At 39.6% G+C, this 20,692-nt stretch overlaps 1 protein-coding gene across 3 annotated transcripts in view; it reads left to right on the top strand.

Annotated features, from left to right (window-relative positions):
* The window catches only part of PSF2, a 116,514-nt gene extending 103,338 nt beyond the window's left edge, over positions 1–13,176 (top strand). For 2 of the 3 annotated variants that reach the window (XM_089455804.1, XM_089455805.1), the window contains exons 5-9: positions 11,810–11,909; positions 12,060–12,090; positions 12,207–12,299; positions 12,412–12,555; positions 12,768–13,176. In XM_089455804.1, coding sequence (XP_089311930.1) covers positions 11,810–11,909; positions 12,060–12,090; positions 12,207–12,299; positions 12,412–12,555; positions 12,768–12,788 — 389 coding nt within the window. In that variant the 3' untranslated portion in view covers positions 12,789–13,176. The remainder of the gene's footprint in view (positions 1–11,809; positions 11,910–12,059; positions 12,091–12,206; positions 12,300–12,411; positions 12,556–12,767) is intronic. The other variant, XM_089455803.1, reaches the window with a different exon arrangement.
* Positions 13,177–20,692: the final 7,516 nt, after the last annotated feature.

The raw sequence follows: 20,692 nt of genomic DNA, 5'->3' as shown, positions 1-20,692 counted from the left end.
ACCAAGGACCCTATTAGGTGGTCTCAACCTTTAAAGGGGGTGACAGGTCCATGGTACACTCTTCAAGTGGTAGGTGGCAAATGATATAGTAATGGAATGGAGTGGGGATCAGGGGAATCATCCAGACTACATGTCAAGGTGCAAGGGTAACTATAATAAGGGAAGTCCACACTTGGGTATGAGTGTAGGAGGGAGCAAATCGTGGTACATGAGTTACCTCAACCTTTTTTTTTCCACCCTTCTTCATATGCCTTTTGCCTTTAATTGATTTTTCTTCAAACTACTCGGGGCTCAGGGGATGAGAGCATAGCAGTGTATACCCCCTTAAAGTGGGGCAATTCATCGCCGACCACGGGTTGGGACAATCATGGGTTCCTTAATGATGGAGGGGGCTCATCTAGGGCCCATATGAACCATGGTGATGGCCATGGATAAGTGGTAGAGCTCATGTTTGGATTTTTCCAATGTGCTAAGTCTGTATGTCCCAACCATCTTTTGCATTTTGTGGTGCATTTCCTGTTGAGAGTGGCCAAATTATGCTTTTTCTTTTCTTTTTAGTTGCATCAACCTCTGGGGCATCATTCTAGGCCCGACTGAAGGTGCAGACAAGGGGAAGGGGAGGCTAACCTTATGTGGACCCAGTGGACACATGTGGACTTGGATGGGAAAACAAATGAATGGGGCTAAAATGAGTTGAAGGGGAGTGATGTAGGTGGTATCGGGAAGCAGGACTGAGCAACCAAAATCAAGATTTCCTATGTAGTGCCAACCCTAAAGCTAATGGCCAGTAAAGGAGATCCCACAGGACTAGGATACAAGGGTAACCACGAAATTGGGCAATGGAGACAAGAATACAAACCTAACCCACTCTTTCCACCGAATCCCCCCACCAATTCATGCCCAAAAGTGCCCATGAAAAGTAAGGAAAATTACTCAACTATACCAATGAAAAGCCATAACTTTGGGGTCGGGAAGCACATCTTCAAACATACAATCATGACAAGTGGTTGAGGGACCACATGTCTGGCTCAAGTGGCAGAGACAATGGCACATTGAGCTATCTGGTGGCTCTAAGGGGCTCCTGGCTGCCAGCTGAGGACCATCTAGGAGAAATCTTTTTCTCTTATAGATGTTACACATAGGTGGTGGGTAACACCAACCAAGGGACTAGATGGAGGTGGTATCTCAACTCGATCATCATCATCCTGGATAAGAGCATCCTCCAATTGTTCTAATCACAACACTCCATTCTCCAAATTGGGTTCCTCTGGATTTTTGTCTCAAACCTTAAGGTCTTTATTAGTCTTTGCATCGTCATAGTAATGGGATAACAATCCTAAGTTGTAGTGAACATAAACCAAGCTCTCTGCCCGGTCTAAACTTAACTTGTTCCTTTTAACACTGTGGATGAAAGAATAAGAGCTCCAACACCTCTCTGCAGAAGACGTGCTTACCCTTGGATAACGCCCGCAATGCCAAAGTTTGGAAAAGTGGAGTAACGCCTACATGCATGTTCCACCAGTTAAGAGAAGATAAATTCTCTCAATCTCTAATTGCGTGCATGCCCCCAAATGGACCAGTGCTAAGCATATAGTTCAAATGTTTCTGTAGCATGGCAGACTCTTCCTCATCAGGGACTAATTTATCCAATGCTTTCATATAACCATTTAGAACCTCTGGATCTAGGTGCTAGTGTTGAAAGCCATGATGGATGATAATATTTGGGTGTCATAAAATATGCTAAGGCATGCAATGGGATGTTTAGCATATCCCATCGTTTTTCCACCTCTGCACGAATATAATTGTACAAGGTGATATATCTAAGCTCAACAATGTCTTTAATCTGCCCCAACATGCTATCTATTTGCTCATACACCTCCCTAATTATTAGCCGATTTGAAACTGCAAACTTGATCATGTAATAAATTGGTTTGGTGAATTACAGAACATATTTAATCTATGACCAAAAGTAACTGTCAAGAATAGTGTCCTTGGTTACATAAGCACCATCTCTATCAATGTTAATGTCCTCCCATGATTCAGAGGTCACCATATTAGTTAAAGCTTGTCTCACCTTCACTAGTCGCCTAAAGGTGAGGTAATAACTTGCAAATCTTGTTTTTTCAAGTTTAAACAATTGCAATTTGGAATAAGCGCCATAAAAGTAGTTTACCATAGTATTCCCTATGATAAATTTAATGAGTTGCTTCCCTCTCTTGTAAAGCTCATTAATCCATCCACATTCTTTATGCTTCACAATATCATGCATCAAAAGGTTCACTATGTGCACCAAGCACCCAAACCAAAAGATGTGTGGATGAATATGCTCAATAATTTTTCTTGCTGCCTTACAATTTGCTGCATTATCAGTGATCACTTGAACCACATTATTAGGATCAACATCTTTGATTGATTGCAATAGGAGATCTGCAATGTTTTGGGAAGTTGCACTGATCGAGGAGGAGTCATGACATGTAATAAATACTGCACCACTAGCAGAAACACTAAGAACATTTATCAAATGTTGGTTTCTAAAATTTGTCCACCCATCTGATACAATGGATACCCCACAATCCACCCACTCATTTGTAAAATTTATCAAAGCTCTTTGAACTTTTGTTTTTTCTCTTTCTAGTTACATTGTTATAACTTTCTCATAGTTGGGGCTCTTGTATCCTTTTTGGGCTTCATTGATGGCCTTAACCATATCATGCCGATAGGGAGAGCGAAGCACATTGAATGGTACACCACAAGCACAAAGAAACCAGACTATCATTCCATCCACATCATCCCTCCCAACAACATTCAGGAAATCCCCTATTGTTCTTCTACTTCCGGAGGTTGCAGAAGTACCATGAGGAGATGAGCTACCAAATCTAGAGGTTGCACTTGTTTCAGAACGAGTTTTTTGTTTCTTGTTTTTCTATTGTGCAACCTCTATTTGGATGTATTTTCTTCTTTGTTCAACTGAAACCTTTGAGCATATTGCTATCCCCACGACACCCTTTTTGTCATCACTGTTGAACACCCCACAAAGATGCCTTCTTGTGTTGTAGCTCTGACCCAACTCTGATATCTTTGGTTGTAGATCTAAACCAAAGATATTATGATAATAGAAATAATCCAAGAATAACAAGATCAAATATAGATAAATGCTTCTTTATTAATCTCAAAACCCTTAAGGTAGGGCAACACCATACATTCACTCCTTAAGGAAGGAGAACACTCCACAAGCCATATGCCTGTTCATACAATAATCCTTCACTCCTTCTCCATGTGGAGTCTCTAGCCTCTATATAGGCCTCATACATAAAATACCATGGATCATTACCATGGTTCCCTCATACCATCAAACTAATACCATGGGCCCATTACATTATTAACTACTTGTGGTCCCTTACATGATATGGGTTAACCACGTTATTTATTACTATGGCCCATCCCATTATTACATTATTACCTTGGGTACCTCCCTTGGTACCCCATATTATCCCCCCTAGGTATATAACATTCCATCCCCCTAAGCATGTTTCGTCCCCGAAACATGGGAAGAACACAAATAATAAGATCTACTCAAAAGAGTAGTCCACTGATAACATGCACGTGCATCTAGCCATCCAAGAGAAAGGTGAACCCTCGATCTCGCTGATGCCTCGCTCGCTTGAGATGGAAGTTGACCGTGGCAGCTCTTCTGTGTTGATGTGTAGTAGGTGGATCTTCTCTCCTCGCTATCCGTCATACGGGGGTTGTTGTCCTTGTGACTACTTGGTTGCCATCTTTTTGTTTGTTTTCTTGCGGGGTGATGTGGGTGATGATATGTTGAAGTTTTAACCCACGGTGTCTTTTTCTTTAATTCACCCTGCTGTGGTGCCTGTTGTGGTGTCTTCTTTTCCAATATGACTTCAACCACTGATCCCTCCTTTGATGTATCAGCACCTGGAACCTTTTCTGCTTCAGCCTCTGTTTGTGTTTGATTGTCTATCATCACTGGCTCATCATCTAATATGTCAGACCCTGGAACATCTTCTCCTTCAGCCTCCTTGGACTCTACCTGTTTATTAATGGAAATATCCTCTAATGTAATTTTCTTCTTTTTATACCAGAGCTTCAGGAATTTCTTATGCACATTAATATTGATAGTACCCACAGATTCCATCCAAGGATATCCCAAAACAACATCCATATTATCCATCTCTGAAGTATAAAAATCACCATGCAACACATACTTATCCATAGAAAGCTTCAAATCCTTATAAATTTGAACATCCTTATCATCAACCTGTGTATTTTCAATATGTTTTGCTGGGACTTGCAATTTTTTTTCCAAATTAACATTGATAAAATTATGTTTACCACTAGGATTGATAGAATTAGAAACAATGATCTTCTCTTTCTGAATCAATCCATGAACCTGCAATAAAGATATATCAGTAGGAAATAGCCCCACATGTTTCTCTTTATCTTGTTTTCTGGCATGAGACCATTTGTCCATAAAGAGTTTTTCAAATTCTTTATCTGACAAGTCGTCCAACTGTTTGATGCCAAGTGAGTTCCACCATTTGTCAGCCTCTTCTGTCAAATTAAGCCGTACTATAGCTTTCCAACATATCCCATATTTGGACTTTATTCTTTGTATGAATTCTTCAATAGTAGGACCATTATCTTTTCCTGTAAAACATAGAGTCGCCATGAAGAGGGTTTTGAAAAAATTCACTTACTTGGAGAAAATTTGAAATTGTCACAGTTTAGTCAATATTGCTCAGAATCCCTATTATGACCTATTTTTAGAAATGGAACAATCATTCTGCATCTACCCATGTGATAGAAATCTTGATCCAGGCACTAGAATTCCATATCTGCGCTGCAACTCTCTCGCCGTCACCAAAATTTCTGCAAAAAGAGCTGATTTTAAATCAGCGATATCTCCCTCATCCGGACTCCGATTCGACTGATTTTTTTTTTGAAATCGGGTAATTTTTCTCAAACAATCCAGATCTACAATTAGATTTTGCAGATCTTCCACCAGGACGTCCAGATCTGCGCCGCAAACTCGCTGCCCTGAAAAATTGTCTGCAACCCCACTGATTTTAAATCAGCGATATCTCCTTCATCCGGACTCTGATTCGACCGATTTTTTTTTTTTGAAATCGGGTATTTTTTCACATAGAATCCAGATTTGCAATTAGAATTTACAGATCTTGCACCAAAACTTACAGATCTGATCTGCAAACTCGCCGCCCCTGAAATCCTGCAAAAAATAAAAAAAAATTCTCCACTTTTGTGCCCAAGAAAGTGCTCTGATACCACTTGTTGTAGCTCTGACCCAGCTCTGATATCTTTGGTTGTAGATCTAAACCAAAGATATTATGATAATAGAAATAACCCAAGAATAACACGATCAAATATAGATAAATGCTTCTTTATTAATCTCAAAACCCTTAAGGTAGGGCAACACCATACATTCACTCCTTAAGGAAGGAGAACACTCACAAGCCATATGCCTGTTCATACAATAATCCTTCACTCCTTCTCCATGGGTATATATTATCCCCCCTAGGTATATAAAGTGTTCTTTATTGGGTATATTTGTATTCTCTTATATTTTTGGCCCCCCTTGGTACCTCCCTTTATTTGCCCAAGAAAGTGCTCTGATACCACTTGTTATAGCTCCGATACCACTTGTTATAGCTCTGATACCACTTGATATAGATCTAACCCAGAAATATATGAGAATAGAAAATAACCCAAGAATAACAAGATAGAAATAGATAGAAATGTTTCTTTATTGATATCAAACCCTTAAGGTAGGGCAACACCATACATTCACTCCTTAAGGAAGGAGAACACTCCACAAGCCATATGCCTGTTCATACAATAATCCTTCACTATCTCCCATGTGGAGTCTCTAGCCTCTATATAGGTCTCATACATACAATACCATGGATCATTACCATGGTTCCCTCATACCATCAAACTAATACCATGGGCCCATTACATTATTATTAACTACTTGTGGTCCCTTACATGATATGGGTTAACCACTTTATTTATTACTATGGCCTATCCCATTATTACATTATTACCTTGGGTACCTCCCTTGGTACCCCATATTATCCCCCCTAGGTATATAACTTCTTGCCTGGGTATATGAACCACTATATGGTTTTCTTCCATGACAACCATGAGGGCACAAAAACTGGTAGCTTCCACCACCTTTTCCCCCTTCAAGTTTGGTCGCAAAATTCCACAAGGGTGGCAATGCAGTTTTCCCCTTTAGCATTTCAGTCTCCTCTTCAAACCCTTCCTCCTCATCATACATTGGGTCACTCATATGGGGACAACTATCCTCTTGTTCTTCTTCCCTTCTATTCCTATTCCCCCTTGCCATCATGAAAACCAAGAGTGGAATGATACATAGAAGCCAAAATAACACCGTTTTGGAAGATGAATATAGATGGACAACCTGCAATGAAATGAACAAGAAGAAAGAATGGGAAAGAGTAGGAGAGGGAGGAGAAAAAATACAAACAACAATGACAGAAAAATGAGGGGCTTATACAAACAACAATGACAGAAAAATGAGGGACTTTGGGGCTTGCACTTACGTCTTTAGCTCTTGTAGATGGAAACCCTTCTTTACTCCTCCAAGCTCCTCCTCCTTCACTCCAACTCTCCTCAAGCCTCTCTTCTCCAAGCTCTCCAAAAATACAAGAGTGAGGAAACGAGAGGAGGAAATGAGCTTTATCCCCATCTATTATTTCCCCAACTCAACCTAAACCCACCTCCAACTCAAGTTAGGGAAAAATAAATAAATAAAATAAGTTTTTTGGGTCGACTGCCGTGGAACCGCCCGTCGGGCATTGGATCTGATCAGGATCTGTAAGGATCTGTGGCATGGTTCCGAATTTCCAAGAACCGTGATTGCTGGCCCGATCTGTGGTTCCGGATTTCCGGAACCGTGGATCCCCCACCGATCCATATGGGATGCGGATCCCGGTTTGGATCCTTGGGGGGGGGGTGAGGGGAGGAGGGTGCGGTGGTTTCGTGCAGCATTGGTCCTAATACTATTGGTTTGACCTTAAAACCAGCCTCAATAATCATCCAGACTTGCTGCCTCTTTACTGCCACAGTCAACTCAGCCGAACATTGTTTTGCCAAAGATCACGCCACAAAGATGCTTGAGGCTGCAAACAAACCTCAGGGGTATCCTGCTGTCACAGACCCGCCTTAGGAATGATTCTGCTGTCACAAAGATGATCAGCTGCCAAAGAATCGCTCATGGTTCATCAACAGGGCCTCAGGGGTATTCTGCCACCTCAGATTTGACCTTAATGGAGTGCTGCTGCCACGAGGAATCTTGCAGGAGTAACCTGCAGCTACAGTAAACCCTCGCTGTCCAGTGGGTACCTTCAAGGGTGATCTGCTGTCATAATTGCGCCCCACAGCCACAGAAAACCCTCGCTGTCACAGTGGTTACCTGCAAGGGTGATCCACTGTCATAATTGAACCTTAAACCCCTTCACTGCCTCAGATTTGGCCCAGGAACTTCACTGTCAAAGATTTCGCCTCAAAATTTAATGTGCTGTCACAAGAAACCACCATCCAGATTGGCCGCTGCCTCAAGTAGGGTCACAGAAACCCCTGCTGCCTCATATTTGCTGTTACTACCATTCGCTGCTCCAGTCCTAGCCTCAGGAAAACTCTTACTGCTTCAGTCCTAGCCTTAGAACCCTTCACTGTCTCAAAATGGACGAATGCTGCCTCAGATGTTATTCTAAACAGAGTAGAGGGAAAGGATTGGTGAGGGTGGAATCTTTCACCACCAAAACCAATCAGATAAAAGGGGGGCTTAAAAGTTAAAACCCTCCATGAGCGTCAGCTTAAAAATCAGAAAGATCCACAATGATGATGATTAAAATGATTCTCCGCTCTCCTTTTTATAGATTCCCTTTGGGGTCTGCCCTCCTAATTTTAATTTGAAGGGTTAACAAGTTTCCCTCTATTTTGCCCCATATTATCTAATGTTACCCCAATAACATCAAATATTGGGTTTCCCCTTTACAATTGACTATAGCCTACAGGGTTAGATAGGCTACTTTGTCCTCCCTTGGGCAATTTAATTCGAAGAGGACATTATATAAGGACCGTTCTACTTCTGTTAGGGAAGCCCTTTCCTCTCACAACTGCCAAATTAAACATTGGTTGTTGCAACTAATTTTTGACAAGGTCATTTAAAAGAATATCATAATGCTTGGTCAAGTCTCTAAAGTTTCCTACTTCAGCATATGATGGAAATTTAAACAAGTGTTAATTCTATTATGTTTTACATTCATTGTTTGGGCCAAATGCAGGAAGCTTCATGAGGTATGTCCAATGCCCTTCCTACAAGTCTCCAAAGACTCCAACGAATCTCCCAAGGCATGTACTCCATTACGTCAATTCTCCTTGCATGAACATTGTCACAATCTCTGCATCGCCAAGTCAACTCCAAGATTCCCATGCAAGTATCCAAGCTACCTTGTCTTATCTAGGGTCCAATGCCTTCCTCTAGGATGCCAAACACTCCCAAGTAGGTCATTCTCCAAGCAAGCAAACGCTCCATGTGGCCATCATGTAGAATCTAAGTCACCAGATACGCCGAATTTGAAGCATTAAATTCGAAATTCGGCGTTTTTCAAGGGAAAACGAACATATTCGTTCGAGTTCGCCATTAAATTCGGCGAACTCGAATTTCAACCCGAATTTGATTGTCTGGCGAATAAAATCGAATGAAATTCGTTTGAAATCGTTTAAATTCGGCTACATTTCATTAAATTCGTTTTTTTTTTCGCGCGCCCGCGGGTTTTATTGTTCCTGTTTGGGACGGCCTGGGTTTCTTTGTTTCGTTGTTTCATTGGCGCCGGCGGTCCAGACTCGTCACTCAGCAGACATACTCCAGTCTCCAGTCTTTGTAACTTTGTAAGGGCTTCTGTTCAGTGGTTCACTGTTTACCAGGCCGAGAAAACTGCAGCCGCAGGCGTGCCCACTGGCGCGTGAGTCTAGTAGACTTGATTCGATTTACGGTTTACCACGCGCGTGCCCACTGCCGCTACAGCCTACAGGCATGTGTAATACCTATACTTATTACTGTGTAATACCTTGATGTGAATCGTGATCATTGATGACTATATCCTTTTTGGTTTGCCATCCCCACCTGTATAAAGCCTGCATGAATGTGACAAGTTTTATGAAATAAATTGTCTCCTCTGCACCCTAGCAACCGAGATGGTGATTTTTCTTTGCTTGGTTTGGCACTTTTGCATTTCATGTGTCAACGTCACTTTTTTTATGTAGTAAATTAGTTATTTATGCCTGTGATATGATATTTTTTAATAAATCATTATTTGGTAGTTGGCATGGTGGTTTTTCTGGTTACAGATTTTAGATTATATTATATGATAACTTGATAAGTATAAGGTTATCCACGTGTATTTGTTAGTTTGAGACCCATCTGTATTAACATGCATGCATATGATGACCTTTGGAGAGGCTGCTAAGACAGCATTCGTAGGGAATTTAAGCTTCATAGATTATATAACTCGAATGTTCGTCAATCCCTGTCATGGGGTGTCTACTAGATTTGTCCCCAGTTTCACTCAAAAATGTTAAGTATACTGATCCAGATTTTATGTTGAAACCTTTCCACTTTTCTTATATGATGGAAATTGGTATGTGTGCTAAACAACACCATTTGCCTGGTTCTCTATTGACAATTTCATACTGCCAAAAAGGTTTCATCTGTGTAATAGATAAGTCTCTGAATGGATAGGAAAAAGTGTGAATATACAATTGATTATCCTTTGCCTACAAACTGTGGTTGCAGCAGTCATAAAGGTCTGATATTTGGTTTTGAGCTAACAATTGGTGAGTGCAGCTATTGAAAAATTGATCTATTCTGATATAAAATTTGATATTAAGCATTTAATAGTCTGATTATAAGGATAATCATGATAAAACTCACTCCATACCATTTCTCATATGCATATGATATATCTATCTTTAATATACATTTTTTTTTTCGAATTTCTATTTGTCGAATTTTATGTCGAATTTTATCGACAAAATTTGAGTTGCCGAACTTTATTCAAATTTCATGGTCCTCGAACTCGAACTCGAACCTGGTGACTTAGTGTAGAATGTCATTTAAGCTGTTAGGGGATTTCCAATGCACTAGGGAAGAATGTCAAGCAAACACCCAATTGAGGTTAAGTAACCATTGGGTAAGCCATCTCCAATGTGCATGTCCACCATAGACCATCTCCCATGGGAAAATCTATCATGGACCATACAAGGGCTGATCATACGCCATGTACCCCAAAGTTCATGAAGCAGCCTCAAACATGATGTAAACACTTTCAGAGTAACCCAAAAGTTAACAGATGATGGGCATGCTCATTGATATCTGACTCTGAAAGCTGCTGCTAATTGATTTGGTGTCTGCTTCTTTGGGCAGGTGTCAGCCAAGTGACCTGCCTGAGAGCAAATCCTGCAATTGAATGGGTACTCTCATACTTGACTTTCTGCTCCCACTAGAAATCCTCAAGTAGTAAGTAGACTGAGGCTGGTAGGGCTTTGTGAAGATTCAAGTCCACATTGCTTTGGGCATATGCAAGATTGATTTGTATAGGGTAATATTGGATCCCATCAGAAATTATCACAATGAATTCCCAATTTGAGAATTGACCGGTTCATGCCATAATTCAAGAGGTAAGCCGTGAAATCTCTGCTGCACTAGGATGGAAGTAGAATCTTCATGAAAGGACCAACTTTGTGCTTCTTCCATAGGCCTCTGTCGTAGACTGATTCTCAATGCTCAGGACTTTAGAAGAACAGTATGAAATATCCCGGAGGAAGTAGTTTTAAAGCTGCTCCACTCTGGAGCATCCACATTGGCAGTTGACTCAACAAATGGCCACAAGCTCATGAAATGACATATCTGAGCTGTTTTCAATGAATTTTCAATATAACCCTCTAGAGGCTGCTGATTTAATACAGTCATTGGGGCCTCCGTTGGTAGAAAAACTCCATGTTGGGCAGGAACGGGTAGCAATTTCTTGCTGCCTCTTGTTTTGGCAAGAGATTCCTCATTCCACCTTTGATGCTGATAAACCAACAGATTCCATGGCAACATAAGTTTGCCCTTAGCATCACAGCCATGGAAAAGGAAATTCCTAGCACCACCAAACAGAAAAATAAAAAATAAAGAGAATTCTTGCCAGCCCTGGGCCAAGAAAACAGAAGAATATGAACACCAGAGACCGATGTGATGGCAAATTATAGACCTGCAGAGTAAGCCACCATCTCTTAGAAAGGAAATAAGACAACCAAACACATGAGGACTGATAACTACATAACTGAATAACCCATGAGGCACAAGAGAACCACATCAACATATGCAGACAAGATGAGGGAAGAGAATCTGGGAGGAAAATCACTGCAAAAACCTGCTGCCATGGCTTCATGCCATCAATGGTGGTGCTGAACCGAATCCTAGTGGCTGTTCCGTCTTCTCCAGTGGCTTCCTGCATATTACCAACTATGCATTTACACAGTCTCTCCTTGTAACTGAGGCCTTGAACATTTTGTATTTTGAAATTTATGCATCTGTCTTTGCTCTTTGTATTGGTTAGCTTGTAACAAGATAATACATTTGAAACAGTCTTACTCTCTGTTTTGGGAGATGTTTTAATTGTTATTCATGATGTATAACATTCTGGATTTCTTTCAAGTGTTTAAATGTGGGAAAACATTTAATTAAGTGCTTGTACAGAGAGATTGACAGAAGTTCTTGATGCTGAGCGTGAAACCCCAAGAGAATTTCAACCACTGCCATTCCATTATGTGGAGATATCAAGGTTGCTTTTTGACTAGTATGTATTTCTAGCGACGCCCTTATTGCCATTATTTTTAATGCCAGTTGAGTCATTTATGTTGATTCAATTTACAATGTGGAGGCCTATTCTTTTCCAACTATAATATCTAACCTCTTTTTTAAACAATTCGGACATGATTAATTTTAGCGCACGTGATGACATACCAGACATTTATCTTGTAAGTATTCTTTGAGGTTGCTTTTGTTATTATCTTTTAAATAATAATATATTCTTACAAACTGCTTTGGCTAAGAGTAGTTTGAATGCTTATTTCCAATTTCAACCTTGTTGTAGGTGAGGTCTTTAATAGAGGATATAAGGAATGTCAGGTTCCATAAGGTTGAGACTGGCTTAGAGTCACTTGACTCTAGAACTCATGCAGTGAAGGTAGAGTCTTTGTAGCATGAAGATATTCTTAATATATGCTTGAAAGATTAGAGTAAACTAACGAATGCTTTTGAGTGTCACACACGGATTAAAAAATTGGAAACATTGGCAGCTAAAAAACCTTTCTGCAATGGAGGTTAATCTAGTGCGGCCATTTATAGTGAGAGCTCTTCAAACTTTCTATAAACATGATACTGGAGATGAGCAAGTGTCAGACGCAAATACCCAACCTACTTCAGTAGATCGTGGTGCACGAGTAAGTATACATGTATTTTTGCAATCCATATGGACTTTAGATAGTATGGGATATAAACTCAAACTGGTTAGATGATTTAAATGACTTTTTTGGCTTTTTTTGAATACCTTTTAGGGATAAATTTAATTAGGAAAATGCTTTGAATGCTTTCATCTTTTGGCTGGTTATTTGTAAATTCTCTGATGTTTAAATCTTTCCTGTGGATTGTACAGCGTGTGCTCCGCCCTCGCTAGATATTCCCGATGTTGTGGTCGCAGATTCCTGACACTAATTGTCCAAAATTGACTAGTCTAGACATTGAATTATCATTGTTAATGTTCTCATTTGAATATGAGCCATTCAGAGAACTTAATTTTTACTGAACAGGTTTTGGCAGTCCATTCTAGCTTTTAAGATGTTTTGTTTTTTAAAAATGCGTTGGGATTTTCGTATTAGCTGATGTATAGGGTTATTTCCCATATCCCATTAAAAGACTTTCCAATGTCATTTTTGCATCCCAAAACTATGAATGTATATAGCACAGATTTTTTTACCCGCTTTGATAAGGACATGGTCGAAATGAAGTACTGATAGATAAATGAGGTACCGAGGGAACTCATACCATTCTTCTTTATCAAACCAGCAATATCTCTGTCATGGTTTAAGATTTTGCAGACTTTCTTTTTTACAATGCAGGGAACTCACAGATTTGTATTAAAAAAAAAAGTGAAACATGATTTTAATTTGTTACACTCAGATCAGTTGATTTAAAATATTTAATTTTAATACCAAAAATCTCATGGGCAAGATAAGTGTTATGCGTAGTTTCCCTAATTTTTCTTGTATCAACCTTTCAATATTTCTTTATATCATGGAGTTTCAAGAGTTTGTTTTTTCTTGCAACCATATTACAGTTTTAGGTGGATTTAATCTACTCTAAATCGGATTGAAGCAAAGGGAGAGTTATTACTTAGATACAGAGTTGATTATTCATCTTGATGTTTTACTTTCAGTGCTTCTTAAATATTGTATTGTAATATCAATCGCTAGATATTGGATGCGTCTGAGGACACAATTAGATAGCTTTCTTTCCATCTTGATTGATTGGTAATTTTTATTTGTCAATTGTTGCAGTGCATGCAGGGTCTTTGGCAACTTGTTTCGGGGAAGTATTTTCTAATACACCTCGTATCAATAAATCATATATATCACATAGGTAAGTGGGTGTCACAACATCGAAGAGCAAGGGGTGTTGCTTGTTGGTGGTTTTTTTTTTGTTTCCGCAGAACTAGACATTTGTATGGTCATGTACTTAAGATATGGCTTTACGATAATGGACAACTTCACAATGGTTGTTTCTGGCATCACTTTTGTTTTGTTTTGGCTCTCATTTGTTGTATGCCTACCTGTTTCTATTGTTTCTAATATTTTACGCAGTTTATCCCCATGGATTCATTGTTGGGATATTATCCCATTAAACAAATAATGCTTCTCCAAAAATTCTTACATTTGTAGATAATCAAGATCCAATCAATTGCTTTGTTGAATCTCATCTTCAGCATCTTATTGGAAATACTTGGTTAATGGTGCAACATGGAACACTTATTTCTAGGATGGGATTTGTTACAAACAAAATCTAACACCCCCATAAAGTCCCAAGCACTAAGGTGCTAGTTTTTTGCAACTCAATATGGCTACCCATTGTCACTTTAGTAGTTCTCTCTCTCTTTTAAGTGTTCTTCTCCAATTCAAGGGGAGCTTCCCTAAAGGTAAGATTGTTATGGCTATAGAGTTCAGGCACAAGGTGATTTAATGAGAGTTATCCTAAGCAAACATGGAGTAGTAGTATAATGGTTTGGTAAGTGGTGTGAGAAGGGAAAGATGAAGGAAAACTCCAAGATCAAGTTGTTAAATTTTATTTTGAACCTAGCACCTGGAACTTTATTAACCTAGTAGACTACAAATCTACTAAATGAATGCACAACTAGGTTCTTAACATAATTTTGGAAAGCAAAATTACATCGATCTCAATCACATTTGATACATATGAAATCTGCTTAGTCAACAATTCTTCATTAATAACTTAATATAAATATACTTGGGCTCCTATCCTAGGATAATGGTCCAAGTGAAGAAAATACAATTACACCATACCTTGGATCTGATCTAGTTGTGAAAGCCCTGGATCTATCCTTAATCTTCTTGGTTAATGTGTATCTTCTCTGTTACACTTATGCACTTTTCTCGGACACGACACACCAGAAAGAAATTCCTCCATTGATCATGGAGATGCCTCTCTCAAAGTCTTGTGTTATTCTATGGTGTCTTTCTCCTCTACTTAGCCTAGATTTTATAACTTTACATTGAGCTAAATCCCTAACTGTAATATTTAAGGTGATTGATGGTTAAGGTTAGATCTTGCCTCTTTTGAGATTGATAGTTGCGATTAAACATAATCATTGAAGTAAATACTTTACTAAGTATAAGTTTCTTTAGCTCAATAGCCAACATAATTAATTATGTGTTTTTCCCAAGTTAGACTTAGGCTAATTTTAAATAGTAACTTACTCAATACTTGAGCAAGTGTCCTAAGGAGAATTAGGGTGACTTTTGCACGCATAGACACTGCGCCTTGTGCGGGAGTACTTTCCTCCTAAGTTACAAATACTAACACTCATTTGTAGTGAGGGATGTACTTCTACCACCTGGAACTACATCCATTGCCATGGTTGCTCCCTTTGAATTGGAAGCCTCCCTTGCCACCTAGTTTGAAATTATCCTTGAAGAGCTACTATCTTTGGACTTGTTCCTAAAAGTCTATTGCTCCTAAACATCCTATAAGGTCATTTCATACCAAGAGAGCTTATTGACAAACTTGGATGGATCTGTTGATTGCTCCTCCCATCTAAACCTAAAGGCTGACTCCTTCTGAACTACTCAACCTTTTGAGCTTTCCGCTCCTTGTTCTCTGTCACTGCTTTGCTTTTTTCCATTGCTTGAATAGGTTGGCCCTTTGGCCTGTATAGGTTTCTCTCTTTAACTGCAGTGGCCCTTGTTATAGTTAAATCCCATGGGTTTGATCAATTCTTGTACATGTTGGAATGCTACACAAAACCTCCTCTTCTCTATCATAGAGATTGAGAGCGAACTCCACTTGAGTTTTGGCACACCCATAGCAGATCTTTGACTTCCAATCTTCCTCCTAACTCAAACTGGAATATCATTGTTCCAACCCCCTTCACTATATGTTTGGTATCAATACCAAACTCCACATGCAATTATTAGTTTGACTTGACCGGGTTGTTAAACAACTCTCGTGCTGTCTTTTTTTGTGTGGCTCCACTAACTCGTAGCCACACACTAATTGGTAAGGTGCCCAAGGAAAGGTTGGAAACAAGTGTGAACTCAGTTTTAAACTTTCTAGTTTGTCGACAGAACTAGTTGATTGCATAGCCTTTTCACCCTTCTTTCGCTCTAGACGCCGTGAAGCATAATGTCTCATCTTATGGCAAACAAAACACTTGACCTTAGTTAAGTCCTCGTTCGATTGTTAGGCTGACTCCCTACTCTTGTTGCTCAAACCCTTAACTTTGCTTCTTGCTTGATTGACAAGAGCAAGATTCTCATCATCACTCTTGTGCTGGCCTCTTGATAGAGATTCCTCTTGAATCTCCTAGATGAAATCATCCCTTAGTCTATCCCAATTAGGAAGCTTCTCCCACCATGATGCCCTTAATGAAAGGAGCCCATGGCTTGGTCAATGGTGAAACCATTTAGGGTCATCCTTACCATCTCTCCATCTATCACGACTTCCTCAACAACAACCAACTCATCACGAACTTGTGTGACCTTGGTGAGATAAGTAGCCATTGTATGTGATTTGGTCATCTTGGTGTTCTTAAGCGTTTCTCTTAACACCATCGTTTTATTGGCATTATCGCTCTGGTATTACTTCGTTCCCACATCTCCTTTGTTGTATTCTTAACATAGTTACCGATCAAATGAGAACTATTACTGCAAAACAGGCACTCTAGCGCAAAAACACCCCCAAAAATGAAAAAACAGGTTGAAAGTGTTGATGTTGGAATAACATATTTTTTTTTATTTTTATTTTTTATTATATATATATTATTTTTTGTTTTTTATTTTTATTATATTATTTATTTATATTTTTTAATTTATATTTTATTTTATTTATATTTTATTTATATTTATTTATTTATTTTTTTTCGGGGTACGTTTCCAACATTTAATAATAATAATAATCGTCTGTGAAAGACACTGATATGGCAATATTCTAAAATTTGAACTAAAACCAAATAGAGGAAGGACATCCTTCTGTAGTGGAGTATTGTTAGAGAGTTTTGTACATTATATGTTTACACGAGAACTATTTTATTTGTTTGTCCATTTTTCATTTTATGGCCCACATGCAATGCAAATGAAATTGAAATTGAAACACAAAACTTCAGACTAGCAACCACATCTTAGTCGAGATGATGAGCAACTCTTGTGTATTAATATTGCATGCAGTCAGTTGCATTTTCAGAGAGGCATAGGAAAGGAAAATGTGAGCATCCTACCATTCTAATCTATTCAGAGCCCGACAGAAATACCAAGTAAGATTTACCTATATTTACATCTTGTGATAAGAGCAGAGCAAAGAAAAGGACAGACTTGGTTGGAGCTTGGACTCTATTCCATCATCTATCCATGTCCATGGAGGTTTGCCTAATTATTAACAGGCTGACCGAGTGCATGAGATCTGAAAGACATAGATTTATTGTCTCTGCTCTCTTCTTGCTATATAACTCTTTTCTTTCTTTCAGAAAGGCCAGTACTCGGCGGCTTGATTTTCCATTTGTTCATGGAAGGAGTTTCTCCGTGCAGACCTGAGAATGGTCTTATCCGCTACAATGAAATAAGCCGAACCACTGACTGCCAATCAAAGTACATACAACAGAATATCAGGGAACGATCAACATTTATTGTAATTAGAAGGATGTTGTAAAGGATCATTACATATACTCATCCTACCACACTTTTATGTTCACTTGTATCACACTCTAAGCTTCCATAAGCTTTGTACTAGAAGGCATCCCGTTTAAGGAGATTTGTGTGCAAAAAAAATTTTTTTTTTTTTTTTTTTTTTATAAGTTTTAGTTTTTTTCATGGTCAATTTTCAACATTTTTTAATGATGACGTTAAAAATAAAATATCACGACTCCGAAAATCTTTAAATTTCCAACGATTTATTTTAAGCATAACATTAAAGATAAGATATCATGACTTAGAAAAACAACAAAGATTGACTACAAAAAAATCTTAAGTTTTAAAAAATTTTATGACTAAAAACCAAGAAAAAAATTAAAAATTTTCAAAAAAAAAATCCACTTTTTTTAAAGTTAAAAAATAAAATAACATAAAAACACAATAATTAAAAATAAATAAATTAAAACTAAAAAAATAAAAAAAATTAAACATTAAAATAAAAACTATTAAAAAAAATTAAAATAAATCATCATAATAAAAATCATTTAAAAAAATAAAAATTTAAATTTAAATTTAAAAATTGAAAAATGAAAAATTGAAACTAAAATTATAATAAAAATTATTTAAAAAAATTAAAATTGAAATTAAAATAAAAAATAAAAAAAATCGAAAAAAGGCCCTAGGATGGTATGGGCAGACTCCACACAGCTCCCTCCCGACCCACCCCAACGGACCAAGCCGGCTAGGGGTTGGTAGGCGTCGACTTCATGAGTTGGCCCCTGCCACCCCTTGGCCGACTGGGTCGCAGGCGTGGGCGGGGAGGGATCTGTCCCTGCCACTCCCCCATGAGTTGACCCCTGCCACCACTTGGTCAGCTTGGGCCACGGGGGTGGGCGGAGAAAGTTGCGTGGAGTCGGCCCCTGCCACCCCCTGTGTCAGGGCCTCGAGAAGAGGAGGGCACGCCACATATGTGCGACAGGCGCCTGAGTTGGTTTTATGTGACGGGTGAGTCATCTTCGGTTATGTGCGATGAGTCGACTTATGCGATGACTGCACGAGTTTGGTTAAAGATGATGGGCGAGTGCTCTCGAGGATATGACGAGAGTGAGCGTTCAGTTAAATGCGCCTCGACGAGTTGTGTGATGGTGAGTTGTGCAACGATGCGACGAGTTACTTGGAGAGTCAGAAAATCGAAATGGAAATTCGACTAAGTATGGGCGCACGCACAATGAGTTTGTAGGAGAGTCGAAAAAGTGAGTTGGGTTGACGTATGGAGGAGGACGCTCTGGGTGGACCAATGTGCGGAAGTGGACCCAACAGTTGATAGACGAGTTATATGGTCGGCCTAGGGATAGGTCAACTCGCTTAAACACTTGGGTGACACACACACACACACACACACACACACACAGATATATATATATATATCAGAGGGCGACTTGAGGAGAAAGCCATCCAAGCAATAAGCATTCCTAAGAAAGAGCACTTGGCGACTTAACAAGAGCGAAGGATAAGGCCTAGGTAAGATGCAGGCGGACGAAGGGTCGAGCCGGGTTTGAAGGAAATAGAGGCGAGTTGTAGGCTGGGCGAGTGTGCACGGATGAGTTTTGGGACACAACAGTCGAGCGAGCAAAACGGGCAGACAATTTCGGTGAATGGGTGCGGGCATGCAGCAGGCCGACTCGAGTTATGGTGGGCGTGGTTGAACCATGGACGACCCGACCAAGCTGGGCGACCTAACCTGCGGGTGCGACCGAACGAGCCCACCCAGTTGGGCATGTCTGCACGGGAAGAATAGGTTGACGGACATCTGAACGGTGCACGAGCAGTTTGAACAATGAACTCCGAACCTGGGTGACCTTGCACGGTGGCAGGCGAGTGCTCGTGCATGGTGTGACTAGGCAGCACGACACGACATGACAGGTGGGTGACCCTGAACGATGAGTTACAAGTGGGTGGCCTTGAACGACATTTGCAGGTGGGCACTGCTGAACAAGGGCGACCCGACCCGATGAGGTGGGCAACCCGACACGAGCAGGCCAACTACGGAATTTTTATTGAAGCTTTGTTGAGGTGAAATTTGGTGTTTCTAGCAAAGGCTTGATTTGTACTTGTATTTGTAAACATAATGAATTATTGTATTATTGGGCAAACTCTATAATCTGGGATTTGCCCCTCCTATTTAAAAAAAGTATTTCTGTTGTGCATATATATGATGATATGATGATGATGTAAATGTTATTTCTGCTGTGTAATGATAATGCTTAGTAGAATTGAAGAAAATAACGAAGTGTTGAATGGTTAGGCGTATTTTGTACTCATAAGTATTGGTGAAAAGAAAGTGGGTAGCGATGCCGCACCTACCTATGTGCAGTTGAAAGACCACTCCCAGGATAGGGGCGTGACAGATGGTATCGGAGCCCTTTTTTTGAAGAAGCATTTATCTCTTCATGACAGGGGATATCAGACTTTCTGCAGGGCTTTGGAAAGTTCAACAAGAGCAAGTGAAGGGACAAGTTGAACGATAAAAGAAGTGTATGGTCTTTGCTAGATCACAAGAGAAGCCGATGGCTGATCAAGCGAAAGAAGCTCAAGTTATGACGAGGGAATCTAGTAGGGATGTCGAGACAATTTTCATGGACAAAGTAGTGGATAAAATGGAGGAATTAACTTCTGAAGTGGCTTTGGTGAAAATCGAGAATGTTGAATTTCGGGAGATGCACACGAAGTTGAAGGAAGAATTTGAAGACCTCAAAATCCGATACGAGTATACAGAATGGATGTATAAGCAAACAGAGAAAGAAGTCAAGGACATTGGAGTTGCAAGAGATCAAGGTTTGGCAGAAATCTCGAAGTTGCAGAAGGAACTTGACGATGCTCGAAACGAGATAGCTGTTTTGAAGAAAGCAGTTGGGCAAGGTTCTGTTGGAGGAGTTGCCCATGTGAAGGTCAAAGAACCTGAATTTTATGATGGGATGAGAAGTGCAAAATCTCTTGGCAATTTCTTATGGGATATGGAGCAATACTTGGAGCGTTTGAGTATACCTGATGATGAGGTCAAAGTCAAGGTAGCTACTCAATTCTTGACGAAAGATGTTAAGATGTGGTGGCAAAGAAAGATGGACCAGATTGCCAGTGGTGATGTTGCGGAAATCTCTTCTTGGGA

This window comes from Pinus tabuliformis, chromosome 7 (genome assembly GCF_031772625.1).
Source record: "Pinus tabuliformis cultivar Carrire ecotype Pingquan chromosome 7, CPIR1, whole genome shotgun sequence".
NCBI lineage: Eukaryota > Viridiplantae > Streptophyta > Pinopsida > Pinales > Pinaceae > Pinus > Pinus tabuliformis.
Note: the sequence above shows the minus strand (reverse complement) of the source record. Positions and strands in the feature narration are given on the sequence as shown.